We start from the raw sequence: 18257 nt of genomic DNA on the forward strand, positions 1-18257 counted from the left end.
CTGCCCATCCAATTAACCGTAAAATTTTCTTGCCTTTTCTTTATATATATATATATATATATATAGTTGAAGACATAATATCAAATGATATTGCATAATATTGAAGAAGCAATTTTACCATTTATATCAGAGCAAGAAGACTTGAATATGATGATGCGAATTAACGTATAAATTTCTCATTACAAACAAACACTTAGGAATTTAGACGGTAATGTTTGCTCAGTTTTAAAAAAAATCCAATGCATTAAAGATCGAAAAAGAGTCTAAAAAATTTTTATTGCCAACTGCTGCATCAAAAATTATTAGTTTTTAATTCATTTATTTATTTACAAACTGATTCGTTCATTGACACGTTACACACAAACCTTTCTTACTTTTTTGATACTATAAGCAACCGTCAACCTTAATGGTGAGACAGAAAAAAATACTGTCTCAGTTTCGAAAGTATTTATTTATGGCACTAAAACAACTGTCCGGTTTTAACTAATTTTTTAAGGATACTTTCTTTTAAACAATAGCAAAGTTTAACAATTAGAACTTATAATTAGCTTTCGAAATAATGAAAGCAATAAATTTTATTTTTGATTGTTTCAGAAATATCTATTTACACAGTATCCGGATGCAAACTGTGTCCAGAACCCAACAATATTCAGACAGTAATCAAAATCAAACAATGACACTCATCAAGTAAGTGTTTTAAATGTTTAAAATTATAAAACGGTTAAGAAATACTCAAGGGAATTTAATATATTGTTTAATTTAATATGTTTGAGTATAATTCAGAAAATGTAATATATTGATTCATTTTAACTACATGTTCATTGGCTAATTTCCCAAACGGGATTTATAGTACAAAACGGTATAACGGAAAACAATTCAGATTTAGTAGCTGTTCATTCTCTACCAAAGATTTATACTGAAATAATCAGTTTTTAAACAATTTTTCAGAAAATAAACTAGTTAACTGAGAAAGAAATAGTTTTAGAAGAACAAAAGTTAGTTAATTTCACGGAAGAAATTTTCGTAAAAGAGCAAAATTAACTACAGAAAGGAAAGTTTTGCGGGGAAAATAATAACAAGTTATCTGCTTAGAGAAGAAAAAAATTGTGATTTGCATTAGCAACGCCTTATTGCTAAATGAAAAGTATGCAATTTTAAAGTTTCTCCAACCAAAACAATCCTTTACGTCTTCTAGAAACGGTAAAAGACAACGGTTTGTTGATATTGTAGATTTAAATAGTTTACACTCTACGGTTTATTAAGTAGTGCCTCTTGATATATTTCTGTTTACTTTGTACGATTATTTCATGAACGGTGATTTTATAGAATTATGGAATGAACTAGTGAAATACTTCTCTCTGTAGAAGCTTAGTCTCAAAGTTGTATTTTTTCTTGCTTTCCTAGAAAAATTAAAGAATAGTGGGAATTTATGTCATTGTTTAAAATGTTTACATATTGATCATTTATGTAGCAACGTTAAACTTTCGGAAAATTCCGAATCTTTTATTTTAATTTTTAGCTCTATTCTACATATAAAGTGTTACTGGCATATTTTTATTTACTCCTGTTTAGTTCATTCTGTCATATGATAAATTCTGCTATAAACTGAGAAAACAAAATCTGCATTAATAATGCTTTTCTCAAACTAGTCATTAGTTTAAAATAGGGGTGCTCAACCTGCGGCCCGCTGGCCAAATGCGGCCCGCCAACCATCGATGTGCGGCCCGCTGCCGCAATCTGAACAAAATTAAAAAAAAATTTAAATATTTGTTTTTGAAAAATAATAAAAAAAATTCGGTAATTTAAATTTACACTTTTAAGTTTTTGACGCACCCAATCTCAATCAATGTAGTTCTTCGATGGTTAACGCTACGGATTTCGGCATAGTTTTAAAAATCACAATATTTTTAATACATCATTATTACGATTTACGAATTTTAATTACCACTTTTGNGTAATGTGATAAAAAAAATTTCAATTTTTCCATAGTTTTTTAATTATTTCAATTTATCTAAATTTTTTCCGATAAATTGATTCTCATTTTCGAATTCTGTTTTCCTTCTTAAGTAATCAGTTTTGCATTTTCTAATTCATAACGTTTTAAAGTATTGTATTTTCTGCAAAGAGATTACAAGGTTAACCGACAAAAGGAATTTAGTGTTATGTAAACAATGATGTTTATATAACAATCACCACCAACAATTGCTTTCAATATGTCGGTCTAAACACTTAGGCATGCGGCCCTTCATTGGTCAATCTACTGTGCATGTGGCCCTTCACTGAAAAAGGTTGTGCACCCCTAGTTTAAAAGAATTAATGGTTTAATGTCATCCATAAATATATTTTGTTATACATTAAAATAAATCTAAAAACAGAAAAAAAATGGGAGAAATCAAAAGAAATCGTAATTTACTTAACAAAATGGCTTTTGTCTTGATTAACACTAAACCTACCGACATTTTATCCATACCTATTTCAACCGATGGTGGTCAAATGATCGATTTCAAAAAAGACGCTACATTTTTTTCCGTTCTATCATAAATAATATAGAATTTAGCAAGGGAAATAAAACTTAAAATACTTAGTATAATGAAAAAAAACTTTCAATATTCTGATTGTTCTCTTTACATTTGTCTTCGGAACTTGAGAACACCCTCCTTCGATTTCGTCCACTACGCGTGTTCTTAACTTCCTCATTACTTCAGTCTAATAGATCATATATAGCATTCTTACTCGTGGAATTTTCGTTTTCATCAATTTCAGAGCAGAGTTCAATTTTATTTATTTCTTCCAACAATTTCCTTTTCATCGTCATTTTAGAGCTGAATTTTTGAATTTGTGTCTGAATAATCCACCAATAATAAAATGAAGAAATTAATACTTGCATTTTTATTTATTTTCTACTTGAAGTTTGTAGCCTGTTATATTATTATAAATACGGTATTTGTAACACAGCGTAAAGAACCACATTGAACGTTATTTTGCCTCTTGGGTTACCAAAAGTCGACACAAAAAGTACCCAGCATAAAGCAAACTTTATATAAGCACATGACATAAACTAACGTTAAATAAACGTTAAATAGACATAAAATTACATAAATAAAAACAATCTTATGACATTTTCTTGGAAAGCTTAAAATCTGTAGTAAGTTTGAGATTTCAGTGTAGAAAGTTTTATAGAATTTCATATATCCAGCCGGCAAAAGACCGCTTTTTTTCTTTCCAGCTGTCAAAAGACCGCTCAAGGCAGATAACGATAGAGTTCATTTGATTATTAGGAAAAACGAGAGAAGAAGAGAAATAGATATTGAACAATTAAGTAACTTAGTATTTATGGAAGAAATGGGGCAGTAAGTTCAAGAAAAATGAAAACCTTGAATTAAACAATATTGATTTAAATTTCAAAACCGCTCTGGTTGGATTAGAGTAAACACACGATATTCTTTAAGAATTAACATCCAAGCATTTTTAGAACTAATATACAATGAGTAACCAAACAATTGCGAAGAACTTCCAATTAAAAAATAATAAAAGAAAACAATAAAGTCACCTATCTAACAATTATTTTAACATTTAACATTAGCAGGGTGCTATAAACGAGGGTGTTGCCATTTTGCTAAATTTTGAATAAAAACGCCTCCTTCTTATATACTTTAGCATTAGAGTAAAAACTCTTCATAAATTTTTGGTGATTTTAAATTTACTTAAGCTTTAAGTGATATTATATTTTGAACCAAAGAAATATTTATATAATATTTTAAATTCAACAAGTATTTTAAATTCGAAGTATAACTTTTTACGATAAAACATTTTGGCATTTAGGGACTTAGTAAAAACCTAAGAAACACAAGGAGTGTATATAGAATTAACCCATTTGTTAATAGATTATGAGCCGATTTTTGATATATGGAATAAAATATAATAACTATTTTCACAAAATTTTGTTGAAATTTGGTAATAAAAGAAGAACAGCGCAATAAATTCTATGACATAGTACTTGAAATTATTTTAAACGTATTTTTAAAAACATAAATGAGAGGTTTCAAAAAAGGTTATTTCAGAAAATCAAATATTTTAATGTTCTAAAGAGTAAATAAATATGTTTCTGTGCATTTTTTAAATGTTTTTTCTAAATTACAGTTATACGAATTTTAGAATATGATGATGTAAAATAATTCAATTTTATATATTTTTTTCTTTTATTTATATATTTTTTTCATTTTTTTATAGAAAATGGTGGTGTGTTCTTCGTGGACTAAGACCCCCGAAAAGACAACTGAAGAGAAATACTGCAAAATCAACTCTTCCGAAAAAAGTGCTAAAAAAGCAAGCCATCGTCATATCAAAGAAATATTTTTGCTTTTTCACATTCCGCAAACTTCTGCATCGTCCTGAGGCGGGAACTCAGGCCATTAATATATACAAACAGTAATCACTGAGACTGACAACAAAAAAACAATTTCTGCTTATATCTCCCACAAGAATTATGTGTCATTTGTTCTAAAACATTTTAAGAGAATAATTTTGAGCTGATAACGACAGAAATGATTGTTTCTAAAAAGAGTGGCAAATGTGCAATATAAACAAAATAAAAGTATAGAATGTCATCAATTGAACTGCTTAAAGAATGTTGTGTTTTCTGTGAAGAAATATGAAACATTCCAAAAACATGTATTTTTTGTTTATATTGTTCTTTTTCGATACATATGTATTTAAATTAATTTTTTCAGTGATATTTTTGTTTTTTCTCTATTAAAATATAAGTGTCTAAATGTTTTGGGTGCTTCAAAAAAAATTGGGAACACGAGGTCAAAAACGTTATCCGACCCACTAGAGAAGGTCGCAAATTATACGTAATTTACAAAACAATGTACAAAATTCTACACTAATTTATTCCTATTATACTTCTACATGGGTTGCACATTTTCGGCCAATGCTACTACAGGTGATGCTCGAACTTTCAGTCGGTCCGTTGCGGAAATGGGATGCGTTTGAGATACATCTAGCATGTTACACATGGTGCATGCCATGCAGCAAGATGTGTTCGATAAACAAGTGGTATGTTTGACTTGGTGCATTATTCCATGCAGCAGTATGTGTTCGATATTCATCTAGCATGTTTGAGAAGATGTGTCACCCCATACTATAACGATGTTATGATGTTTTTAGGAGGCTGTCCAAAACTTTGAGAAACTCCTGATGCAGCATTGTTCGTAAATGTGCAACATATGTGGAAATAAAAATGACGTATAATTTTTTTTCGTAGTTCCTTGTAGATTATGTATAATTTGCAACTCTTTCTAGCTGCTATTAACAACGTTTGTGGCGCCACGTTTCTATGTGATGATATTGTATGAATGATTTGCTCTTTCATTTTAGTAATGGTTTTATAAAGCATCCAGCATGTAGCCGCTACCAAAAAAAGTTTCTTCAAATGAATGAAATTTATGTTTATTTATTTTAACATTCATCTAATTTTTTTCTATGCATTGATCTATGCTGTGTAGTTTGGGAACATTTATATTTATTTGTAATTAACTAGAATTTATATCCTACTACTTTTATAAACAATTTTTGTTTCAATTGTTTCCTTAAATTAATATTCCACGAAATAATGCTTATTTTGCTAAATACTTTCAATTTTATTTTCTTACAGTCTTAAATTTTTTTCTTAAATAAATGATAAAAGTTGTCTTCAAATAGTTCAAAAATAGAATCTTTTATGGGTACCAACTGAAATAACATTTCCAATAATTTTGCTTAATAATAAAATAGTAAATGCTTGGCGAATTGCATCACGAATTAATTAATTATTATTAATGCTATTTTTATTTAATCTGTTAAATATATTTGCTTTAAATTTTACAGTTTCAAAAAACTAAATAAATTACAAAAACAGTCCGTAAATTAAGTAGAAGCTTTTTATTTTATTTTTCTCAAGGAAACTTAAATAAAACGTTCATAGTGAAAGAAAAAGCTCATAATGAAACATTATTTAGCAATAAATGTTAAAGAAAATTGTTATTTTTACTTAATTGTAAGTACACTGAAAAAAAGTGCAAAAAGTACCGGCACTCAGAATGCGGTTACTTTTTACAGTACATTCCAGTTTTACCGGAACATGCTACGGAACGAAAAATCTGATATACCATTATATGAACCAATAATTAACTTATAATATCCCTGAATCACTTTAATTAAATAAATATTTCTGTAAAAATTACGCTATACCATATTACGTTAAAAGGGGATTTTACTGTAAAACAGATTTTACGGATGATCCACCCAAAGTACCGATACTTTGTACCGTAATTTGATTTGGAATTTTTTACAGTGCAATATTAACGAAATTAGTTTTATAAATCTTATTATTCTTAGTTACTTCAATGTGTTTGAAATTTTTAACTGAATGCCTGAATATTATTATTATTGGGGGAACTTTTTAATAAATCTTGTTATCCATAATTTTTTGAAGGTATTTATAATTTTAGTTGAATACATGGGTATTATAAGTATAAACGGAATACATTTTATAAACCTCGCCAGAATTTATTGCTTTGAAAAGTCCTAAAAAATCATAATTAGAGTAGTTAATTGCAGCAATGGCACTAAAAATTATGATTAGGCATTAAAAACAGTTGTTATCATAATGCAGAATTATCATAATCATTTAAATGACGTAAATTTCAAAATTGTTAAATAATGCTTACAAAAACGTGAAATTTAGCAGCAAAAAATGTAAAGATAAAAATTTTCCCCAAAAAATTATGAAAAATTTAAAATAAACTGCAATGTATAACTAAATCATTTTTATGAATACAAATCATTTTCAGGATTTGGAGATAACCGATAAGGGAATTGGTGACTATAAAGATAAAGCTTATTAACATGGTTTTCTATTCGCGAAAAGTTAATTTTATTTCACAATTCATTTCCAATAATTAGAATGTATTTTAATTATTTACTTAAAAATATAATATTTTTGTGAGGATTCTTTTTAAAAAATAAAAGATAAATTTCTAACGATTTTAGAAATTTCTACTCAGTTTTTAGAAGTATTTGTCTAAGTAACAAACAATAAAAATAATAATTTTCTTTGGACACCCACTGAAGACCTAAACGTGTATTTTTAAAAACTCAAGTTTCACATTAGCCTTTTTTTGGTAATAACAATAGTTTAAAATAATAATTATAATAAAAATCCCTTTTTGATGCCAAATACTGAAGTATCTAAAATGCTAAAATTTATATTTATGTGTATAAAATATTAATTTTTAATCAGCAAATATTTTTTTAAATAATGTTAGCTTCAAAATAATGATAAAATTGAATACGTGATTTGAATTGAGAACGCAAACTTTTAAATATACAACCATTCCCTTAACTGGAAAAATCATTAACTGGTAACAAAAAACAATTATAATAATAATAATTATCATTATTACTTGAAAACATTGTTAATTTTCAATTTATAATATTCTATATAAATTAATAGAATATGGCAAACTTTTTAAATATATAGGTTTTGGTTACACTAGAAAACACGCTTGAAACTGGTGCCAAAAGAAATAATATTCTACTTGTAATTACTTTAAAGCATAAATAATTTTAAAATAATAATAATAATTCCCATTTAGGTACCGACTTATGAATTGTTAAATAAAATTTAAACTTATATTTTTAAAAATGCCCTTTTATTTCAGTGATAAAATTGATTTCTATCATTATATAGCTTTCTTATTCTGTATGCTTAAAAACTCTGATGTTTTTTTTTAATAGTAACTTATTTGATTTCTTTTAAATCTTTTAGTGATAAAATGAATTTTTATCATTTTATAAATTTCCTGCTATGTATTTAAAAACTTAATCATTTGTTTAATTTTTTTTTAAATCATTCAATGACGTAATAGATTTCAAACGTTATAAACATAGTATACTATATACTTCATCGAATTCTTAAGAAATTGCATTGAAGATGTTTATATTCAAAATGAAATGAAACTTTTCATCAAAGCAAAAGAAACTTTTTTATGTGATCAGTCTTCATGAAAGCACCAATGAGCGATGCGTTTTTCAGAAATGAAGCTTTTCATACATTTGTAAAGGCACTGGCATAGAATAAAACTTTGTACACTGATGTATAGTATTTATTCAGTACATACTGTTTTTCTTCACTTATTCAGTTCTTAAAATGTTCTGAACAGATAACACAGAAGAGCAAATGTTTTTTTGTATTCATACAAGTTCTTGATCTTGCTTGATTCATATGTGGGTATTTATTTAAACATGAAATTAGTTTTGCTCCTAAAGCTTCAGATTTTTTTTAATGACATTTTTAGTTTCTTTTTTGCGACAAACTTGTAAGGAAGTTTAGGGCACATCGTCAGAATTAAAATTGCATAGAAATCCATGACCGGAAACGTTGATGTATGCGTCTAAGGGTGCTTCCCTATTATGACCTACTCAGGCGCAAGCGAAGAAACAGTTCATAATAGAATAGAAAGAAAGAAGAACTAGAAAGGGAGATGGGGAAACATAGCAGCGGATTTGCTCTATTTGTAGTGCAGATGGTTTCTATTATATCAATATTGAAATTAATCATTAATTCTAGTTAACAATAGGAATTTTAAAAACTTTTCATCATTACATCCACTTTACAAACCTATTTTTACTCAATGCCTATAAATCCTAATTCTACTAAATATTTCTAACATTTAATATTCATACTCCAATATTTTTTCTTACTTTTTGTTCACAAAAATGGACACTGTTCCTAAAAATGTCCACATATCTAAATTTTCTGAATTTTTTTTGTTTTAAATTTGTAAAAATGTTCCTTAAAAAAGCTTTTTGTAACATTGAAGAATTCTAAATTTAGTTCTGTTTTCTTATGTTACAAATTAACTATTTTCAAACTTAAAAGTTTATTGTTTTCTTTTTTACGCTTTTGGAAAAGTTTGAAACAGTCAATATTTTTCATGAAGTAGAAAATACTTATTAAAAACTAACATTTTACTCTCAGAAAGATCATTTTAACTTTGAACCATAATACCGGTATCTTTGAACCTTAATGCTGTGCAAATTTGCGCAATCTTGAGGAGTTAATAGATTAAGGTTCTGGTGGAATTTGAAGAATAGTATCGTGTAATCCAGTTTTATAAGTACGATAATGTGGTTCAACTTAGCACCATACCAGTTTTGCAGCAACTTTTAATGATATTATGGCTCAAAAGGCTCCAAATTTCAAAACATTGTACTAAATCTAACAGAACATTAAAAATGAGGAATTTCTGAAATGCGGGGAAATTAATTCTTTATTAATTCGATGAAAAAATCTTAACTTACCAATCTTTCCTATTCCAAATTGAAGTTGCATTCTTGGTAGAAGTCGAGTTTTTCTCTCTTACATCTAAAAATATTCTGAATATTTATTTGAATGCGCAAAAAATTCTGAACTTACCAACATTGTCTCATCCGGAGTCTATTTCAAACTGAAATTACATTCTTCTTTTAAGTTGAATTTCATTTTTTGCATCTGTAATGTATCCAAAAGAATTATAAATGTCTACTTCTTTGCTGAAAAAATTTTAAACTTACTATCCTTGCCTTAGCCGGAATCTATTTCAAACTGAAGTTTTATTCTTGTTCGAAGTAGAGTAGTTTCTCTACTGCATCACTGAGATGTCCAAAAGAGCTGTGAATGTCTCTTTGAATGATTAAAAAATTCTGAACTTACCAAACTTATCATTTCCGGAGTCTCTTTCAAACAGAAGTTACATGCTTCTTCAAAGTAGTGTTTCCTCGACTGCATCTCTGAGATATCCAAAAGAGTTGTAAATGTTTATTTGAATACAACTCATAATGGCTATACTCATCGATGCAAGAGATTATTTTTTCATTCCAATGTGCTGTATAGAAGCACCTATCTTCACAATGCTGCGAGTTCTCAAGTTCTAAAGAGAGTGCCCGAAGAGTTGGAATAATAACTGCCCAACCCTCTGGGCAATACTCAAGAATACATGAGAGGTATAACAAAATAAAAACTGCAGAGGCAAAGAAGTAAAACACAATGCGTCGTCATTGTGAGGGACCAGGGTTCAATTTCTGGTGGCGGTTTGAATTCAACCCTTCAGATCTATAAGTACCAGCTTTTCTATGAATTAAGGGCGTGCTGACCACATTGCATTATCCCGTCAACATCTAGGAGTGTTAATCTCCGTGACCTCTTAAATATCAACTAGCTGTTGCGATGAGTTTTATGTCTATTTCCATACAACTGCTTTGAGCCTCGATAGTTCAGGGAATAGATCGCTCATCTCCCAAAAAGGTGAGCCAGGTTTGAATCCCAGTGGGAGCTAGTCAATGCAAATTCTGCCCCTGATCGCACAGACCACAGTGCTGACATAAAATATCCTGAGTGGTGATCATGAATTAGAACCCCTTGCCGTCTGGCCAACAGCGGGAGATTTTCATGGTTTTCCTCATAATGTAACGCAAATACGGGTAAGTTCCTCCAAAAGTCACTAGTTTAGTAGCTAATACTTGATCCATGAATTCTATTGTCCTCAGGATTGGGTTCAAAACTACAATGCTACTGATCTGAACATTGATAGTCGTAAACTCTGAATTGGGTCAGCTGTTCAAAGCTAGTTATAAAACAAAATAAGACACAACTACTTCAGTTACGAAACAAGTTAATCTTAATTTTATGGAGAATGTGATCAATTCGGGATTTGAGACAGCTGGCAATTATATAATTATCGGTAAATGTGTGCAATAGTATGTTTTGTCTATTGAACTTACAAATAGCAACTTACAAATACTTCTTTATTCTTGTCAGAAGATACCTAAAAATCGAATATAAACTATAAAATGATAAATATTTCGCACTTTGTCTTAGGATTTTATCAAGTGTCGATCAATCAAAACGAAGAATGTAAACCGTGATTCAAAATGCTCCTTATAAAATGTGATTCGGAATGTAAAACTCCTTGCCATCGGGTTAACCGTGGTAGGCTTTCGCACTTTTTCTCTATGTAACACAAATGTGGATAAGTTCCATCAAAAAGCCACCGCGAAGGTTAGTTCATCCCAATCTTTGAATCAGGAGTTTCTTTGTCTCCTAGGCTGGATTCAAAATTACAAAGCTATGGAGTTGAACATTGATAGTCGTAAACTCAGAATTGTTTTGACTGTTCAACCACTAGTTACAAAATAAAATAAAAGTCATCTGCATTAACTAGTAGTCCCAAAGACAGCATTCCAAAATAAAAAAATCATCCAGAATGACTTTTGATCTAATGATCGAATCTTCACATCTTAATGGTACCAGGGGGTGACCTCAAATATGCTAATTAATTAGTGCAGACGATATTTTATGTTACGAAATCAGACACAAAAACTTACTTTCTCTGAACATACATACCTTTTTTTTCAACGGATTCGGGTTTCTGAAGTCAAAAATATAGGGGGTACTAGCAATCTGAGAATTAATGTCCCCATAGTTTGGTCGAATGAATGATGGAAAGTTTTGACCCCTTAATGTTAGTTTTATTTCTTGCGTATTACGCCATATCTCGAGAACTTTTTAAGTGAAATGAAAAATGTTTGCACACAAAAATAAAATTCGCTTAACCAAAAATAATTCCATACGAACAATAAATTTTAGTAAATACTTATTATTTTATTTAACAATAGTCGAAAAAAATTTTGAATTGGAAAGTGTAAAATTTTTTACATCATTTTAAATTACTTAATTTTGTACGATAAAATCAAAATTTAAGCGAAATCGGTTATCTAGTTCCTGAGAAATTAAATTTTAAGCATACGACTATCTTAGAATTCGATTTCTCAGAAACTTTTGGTCAATTTCGCACAAATTTGTATTTTGCCCATTTACGCATTTTAAAATGATGTAAAAAATTTTATACCTCACAATTCAAAGTTCTTTTGAATATTATTTAACATAGTAATAAAAATTATTAAATACTTTCGAAAATTTATTTTTTGTATGAGATAATATTTGGTTAAACGAATTTTATAATTATGTGCAAGGATTTTTGAATTCATTTAAAAAGTTCTCAAGATATGGCGATATATGCAAAAAGTAAAATTGACATTAAGAGGTCCAAACTTTGAATCGCTCTCCTGACCAAACGATGGGGATCAAATTTCCCAGATTGTAACTACTTGGGGGTCAGAAACCCAAATCCTTTGGGGGAAAAATGGAGGAAATGGAAATTACTTGAGGTCATTCTCCCGATTCAGATTGAATCCTTAGAGCGTGAAGATCCAATCTTTAGATCAAAAGTTATTCAGTGTAGACTGTTTTAATTATTTATTTATTTTTGCGTACGAGTACGCAATAGTACGAGTTAGAATACAAACGAAAGGCAATACAATTTCATTAGCGCAATTTAAAGTTAATTGAATTTATCAATAAATGTAGGAAATTCAACGATTGCAGAGTTCAAACATCTTTAGACAAATTTTAATTGTTTAAGATCTAACTTCAGTTCGAGTTTTCGTTTTTTTCTATTAATTTTAGCATTCATTTATTCACATATTAATGCACAAAAATTTACTGGAAAATAATTGTTTGCAATCTATCCCATATGAATATCATCTTCGTATGAAACGAAATCTCAAGAAATTCAAGACATGGTTTCGATTCCTCAAGAGTACCATATGGAGTGTTTTATCCATTTTTAAAAGATAAAAAACCAATAATCCATTTTTAAAAGATAAAAAACCAATAAATCAATTTAAAAAAATTACTAATTATGAAATCTATTTACTTCATCTATATCTCAACCTTAATGCACTGATATTTAATGAATAGTTCAATCAAACTTAACTTAAACTATTGCCGACATAATAACTTTTTTTTCGTAAAAAACTACATTTGAATATCCTAAACAGAGTAAGAACTAACTGAGACAGTCTTTAACATGTTCAGTTTTCATTAATTAAAAAATAATTTATCTCAATCGGATTTTAATAATGAAGTGTCTACTTCCGAATTTTACTAATTCCGATAATTTAAGAGTATGTCGATCCTCTGAAGAAAGTTATAATAATGAGAAAATGTGAAACTAAGTTTCATTAATAATTTCTCCATCAATAATTTATATGTTATATGATTCATAGGTTACTACGTTTTGTTGCCCTTTGTGTTACGAAGGAAAGATCTAAAAAAAAATTTTTATATTGTTTGACATATTGTATGAAAATAAAGTCTCTACTTCTGTTAAAAAATAAATCTATTAATTAACAATGCGGGTGGCAAACGTTTTTCGAAAGAGTGCCAAAGTCTAAAAAATTAAAATTATGCGTTCTTCTTTCAATATTTCTAACATACTAAAAATAGTAAAAAATTTTATTGGTACTGATTACGAAATTTTTATGCAAAAAAAAACATTTTTTTCATGAAAGTCTCAATAACAGTGAAATTTAAATATTGACACTTAAGTAAAACAAAATTATAAACTTTGTTTTTACTCGTTCATGAACAGTTTTCAAAACTCAGTCAATTACTTTACGTATAAACAAAATAGGAATAATTTGAAACATTTAATGCTATATAATTATTAAACAATATGTGTTTTTGAAATATAAACAGTTAATATAAACTTATAAAGTTTTCAAAACTCAGTCAATTAGTTTACGTATAAACTAAATAGGAATAATTTAATGCATTTAATGCTATATAATTATTAAAAGGTATGTGCTTTTGAACCGGTAATTTTCTAATACCAAGATTTTTATTAGAATTAGTTCTGGGAGATTCTAATAAAATCATAGGTATTTCACTTAATTTCGAACGATATTTTGATTCTGTTCTGTTCGTACTACAAAACATTTGTTCACAAACAAATGTTGGTGAAAAATCTGTTAAAATATCTGAACATTGCTCGTTGCATTTACAAATACATTGCGGTTAGAAATTTCATTGCATAGCATTTACAAATTTCTAAAATTTAATTTAATTTTAAATGTTTGGAGCATATGGCATAACTTTTTTACGTATTTTGACAATCCTAAAGCCATTATTATTTTCATTTTAGTACTTTTACAAGTCATCGCGTGTCACTGTTTAAACTATATGTGCCACATTGTAGCACGCTTGAGGTTTGGTTATCCATGGTGTATGTAATGTTATGTTAAATAACAAAGATTAGAAAGTTGCTAGAATTACACTCATCATGACGTCAAAAAGTAAGAAAAATTAATAAAATTTTAAAAAAAGCTACCTAAGAAATATTATTTGAATAAAATTATTTAATTATGATTAGCAATTTAACAATAAAAGCTTATTTCAAACCTCATAACTAGTATGCGCGATTTTTTCCAAAACGCTAATGCTGAATTTTTTTGTTGACTTTATGTCATAAAATAAGATATAATTATTTTATATTTTATAACGGATCTTGTACAGCAGACCCAAATTTACGTGTATGACTACCATTGTTCAACTCTGTACCACTGTAATTGTGAACCAATCCAGAAGACAAGGAAACTTCTGGATTAAGTATTAGGAGAAATTCGATTTCATGGAGGAATTCGTATTCGGATTCGTTTTGGTGGAACTAACCCGCATTTGCGTTACATGCAGATTAAAAGCCATAAGAATCTCCCAAAGTTAGTCTAACTTCAAGGGGACTCTAACCCATGATCCGTCTACCAATGAGGATATTTTACGCTGGTGCGAGCCGGGTGCAGAATTCGTATTGCCCAGCCTTCACTGGGATTCGAACTTGGATCATATCACTGGAAGGCAAGTTCTCTATCCTCTGAGCCACCACGGCTCCAAGAAATAAGATAGTAATATTTGTGCTACATTTTTTTTAAACGGATTATAAACAATGAAAAAGGAACACAATGATTTTAGATATTCGCCATCTTCAGTAAAATAATATTCTTATTAATTTAGTAAAAACTTGATGATCAGTAAAAAAAGTTTCTTATTGAAAAAATGAAGACTATGAAGCATTTAAATCATTCAATTGCATATACTCTTTATTGTAAAGGATTGAATAGGCAATTATAAATCTCACAATACATATAAATTATAAAAACTGGCTTAGCAAATGAAAAATAAGAATATAAAATTAAAAATGCAGGAAGTATGATTGAAATTTCATAAAGTGTCCTATTTTAAATTAGAGTAATTTTTTAAGCTACACTTTATAATTTTGTATCAATATTTTAAAATCCTTAACAAAAAAAAAAGAAATTGAAAGTTTTAAAACAATTTATAAAATAAACTTTGTTTAAAACAAATCATACCTCTCAGAGATGTGTTATCATTACGAAGAAGTCATGAATTATTGTTAATGAAATGAGACATGTAAATAATCTCCCTGAATTTAAAAAAATAGAACAGAAGAAAAAGAAATAAGAATAGTTAGGCATAAAAACGTTGCATTATTTATAAGTCTGATAAAGAATTGCAAAATAAGGTTTTTTTTTGGATTTCGCAATAATAAATAAGCATTTTTATACAGATTCTCACAGACATTCCTAATAATGCAACCAGTTAAGTAACGTCATTCCCGGATTCACTTTAATATATTTATTTCAGTAAGACAATTTAACTTGAAAACTAAATCTTATATTTTTTTTCATTGCTCAATGGGTATTCCAAAAGAAAAAGTTTTTTTAAATGTTTGGGGTGTTGAAATCATTTTTTTTTTCAATTTAACTCCTCTAACTATTTCTTCGATTAATTAAAGTTCTTTTCTATTCATTTTTTTTTTTGAAAAAACAAATTAAAATAACACTAAAAATCGAAGAAGACGAGCCGATTTAGAATTTTTAGTTCCATTAGTTGCATATGCAGGGTACCTCAGAACTAGAATTACAAATATGAAATGATGGAGCCAACACTGTTAATTTTAAAACACGTTTATTTTTTTAGCTTTATGTGTAGAACATTGATACACATCTATGTTTAGGAACAAACACATTTCTGAGGAGGATTAAAGAAGTAGTACACCAAATCAAATGAAAGTTTATATAAAAATAAGAACAAAGTATGGCAGAAACGGTAATGACAAAAAATTTAGAAAAGTTAGAAAAGGCATAGCAAGATGGTCCATAAATGACTGCACATTACTGGCGAAGTGATCTATATGAACAATATAAATTGCAATGAATTCTGATGGATTGACATTAAATTTCCACCCTTTGACCTAACATAAGTTAATAGACTGTTTGGATCATATATTCCAGAGAGATTGTGGCTGCCCCATATTTCCCAAATAACGATAAGTGTATCACATGTGCGAAGTTCTAATAGACTCTTCATATAAATTAATTAGCAATAATTAATTAATAAATTAATTAGCAATTTTAATAGCAATAACTCATAATTTATAAATCCATGGAAATTATTTTCTTCTGATTTCCATACAACTCTTTTACAACTTCAAATTGCACTCAATTTTAACGTGTTGTAATTAAAACCAATTTTGTCAATACAATATTACAAAACCAATTAGATTTGAAATTCAACTTAGTATTTTACAATTATCCACTTAAGAATTCTATAGTATCCACTTTATGTAGAAGAGTTCAGTGATATTCTTATGTTGACTGCCATAAAAACGACGAATATAATTTCACCTAAACAGATCAAGAAAAATACTCTTTGATTTAAGTAAACACTTTTTTTTTCAGAGGAATAATCTATCAAACTTCATTTTTTTTTTTAGAGATTCAACTTATTCAACCTTTTTTCATAAACTTTTTTCTAATAATTTCGAATTTTCTAGTTAGCTTAATTTTTTTTCTTTTTAATTGATAAATAAAATTTTTTAATCTAGTACTATAATTACCAAAAGCATTAAAGGATTACAAGTTTACACAATTATATTTATTATTTTTCCGAGACCTTTAAAAATATATAGTTTTAATATTTTAATTGATTGATATTAATAAGTTGATAGTTTAATTTAAATAGATCGTTGATAGATCTAATTCGATAATCGCATCGCTGGGGATACATCCTTATTTTTTTTGCGTCCCAGGGGATGCATCATCATTTTTTACGCGTCCCAGAGGATGCATTTTACACATCCCAGGGGATACATCATGACTTTCATTTCGCGTCTTCGTGCTAAAACAAATTCGCTAGTATATAAAAAGATTTAGAAACATTTCTGCCTTAATAAACACTGTTTTCAAAAACGTCATGTTTGCTTGTATTAATTTAATTTATTAAATTATTAAAAATTCCTTTATTATCACCTTAGGACAATTCACCCATAGATATTATTATACTCTAATTACTTATTAATAGTAGATTCATTGAACTTCATTAATAAGTCTAAATATGGAAAATCACAAAAATTATGAAAAATGTATTTCAATACTTACATCAAATAATTCAGGGAAATCGATTTTTTTGTCAGGTTTTTGTTTTGTTAATCGAGTCAATTCTGCTTGAAAAAGTGGGAACATTTTATAAGGATTGTTTTTATTCATTATTAGAATATCTTAGTTGAAAATCATGTATAGTTATCATTAACATTGGTAAAGTTTCTGTGTAGGCTATTTGACTGCAGTAAAAGCGGTAAAATAGCTTCCACAGCGAAGTAGTAAAAGCAGGAAACATATTTTACTTGTTCTTTTAACATGAAAGAGATTTAAAAAGAAATTGTTTTTTCTTTTTTAGTGAAACTTTATTAACAAATAAACAAACAGTCTTAGAGGATTTAACATTAAAACTGAAATGGGAAAAATTTCGTGAGTATCTTAAACCAATTTCAAGCTTAAACAATAAGATGTAATGAAAAAATAGTAAATATGCTAAATCTAAATAAACACTAAACTTCCGAACCTCTACTGAAGTTAGATAAATAATAGGGGGTGAGAGATGTTTTCAGATAAATTCAGGCATTTTCTTTAAAAAAAATATGGAATCAAAAGCAATCTGATAAAAGGAAAATAAGTTTGATATAATAATAGATGAAACCTTTGAAATTTAAAAAAAAATATATACGAAGTAAAGTTTTCTAAATTTAAATAATTATATTTCATCCTATTGACTGGTGGCCACAAGAAGATACACTACCTAAAAAAGACACTTTCAGTTTTTGACTTTTTTTTTCAATTTTTCAAAAAATGCTTTGATAATTATTGCACATTTCCATATTTGGCAATAAAGTTTAACGCCTTCAAAATTTTGAGTGACCGGCCATAAATTACGGATGCAAAAATAAAGTGTTTTTGAAGACCCCATGACAGCAAATATG

The 18257-nt window shown here is 28.2% G+C and overlaps 2 protein-coding genes across 5 annotated transcripts in view; both read left to right on the top strand.

The window, feature by feature from the left end:
• Positions 1-5583, top strand: part of LOC107437075 (cyclin dependent kinase Eip63E) — a 108153-nt gene extending 102570 nt beyond the window's left edge. For all 4 annotated transcript variants that reach the window (XM_043047146.2, XM_016048957.3, XM_043047147.2 and 1 more), the window contains exons 17-18: positions 595-687; positions 4231-5583. In XM_043047146.2, the coding sequence (XP_042903080.1) occupies positions 595-677 (83 nt within the window). In that variant the 3' untranslated portion in view covers positions 678-687; positions 4231-5583. The remainder of the gene's footprint in view (positions 1-594; positions 688-4230) is intronic.
• Positions 1-18257, top strand: part of LOC107437082 (mus81 structure-specific endonuclease subunit) — a 104819-nt gene that overhangs the window by 52838 nt on the left and 33724 nt on the right. The window lies entirely within an intron of this gene.

The sequence above is a fragment of the Parasteatoda tepidariorum genome, chromosome 1, assembly GCF_043381705.1.
Source record: "Parasteatoda tepidariorum isolate YZ-2023 chromosome 1, CAS_Ptep_4.0, whole genome shotgun sequence".
Taxonomy (NCBI): domain Eukaryota; kingdom Metazoa; phylum Arthropoda; class Arachnida; order Araneae; family Theridiidae; genus Parasteatoda; species Parasteatoda tepidariorum.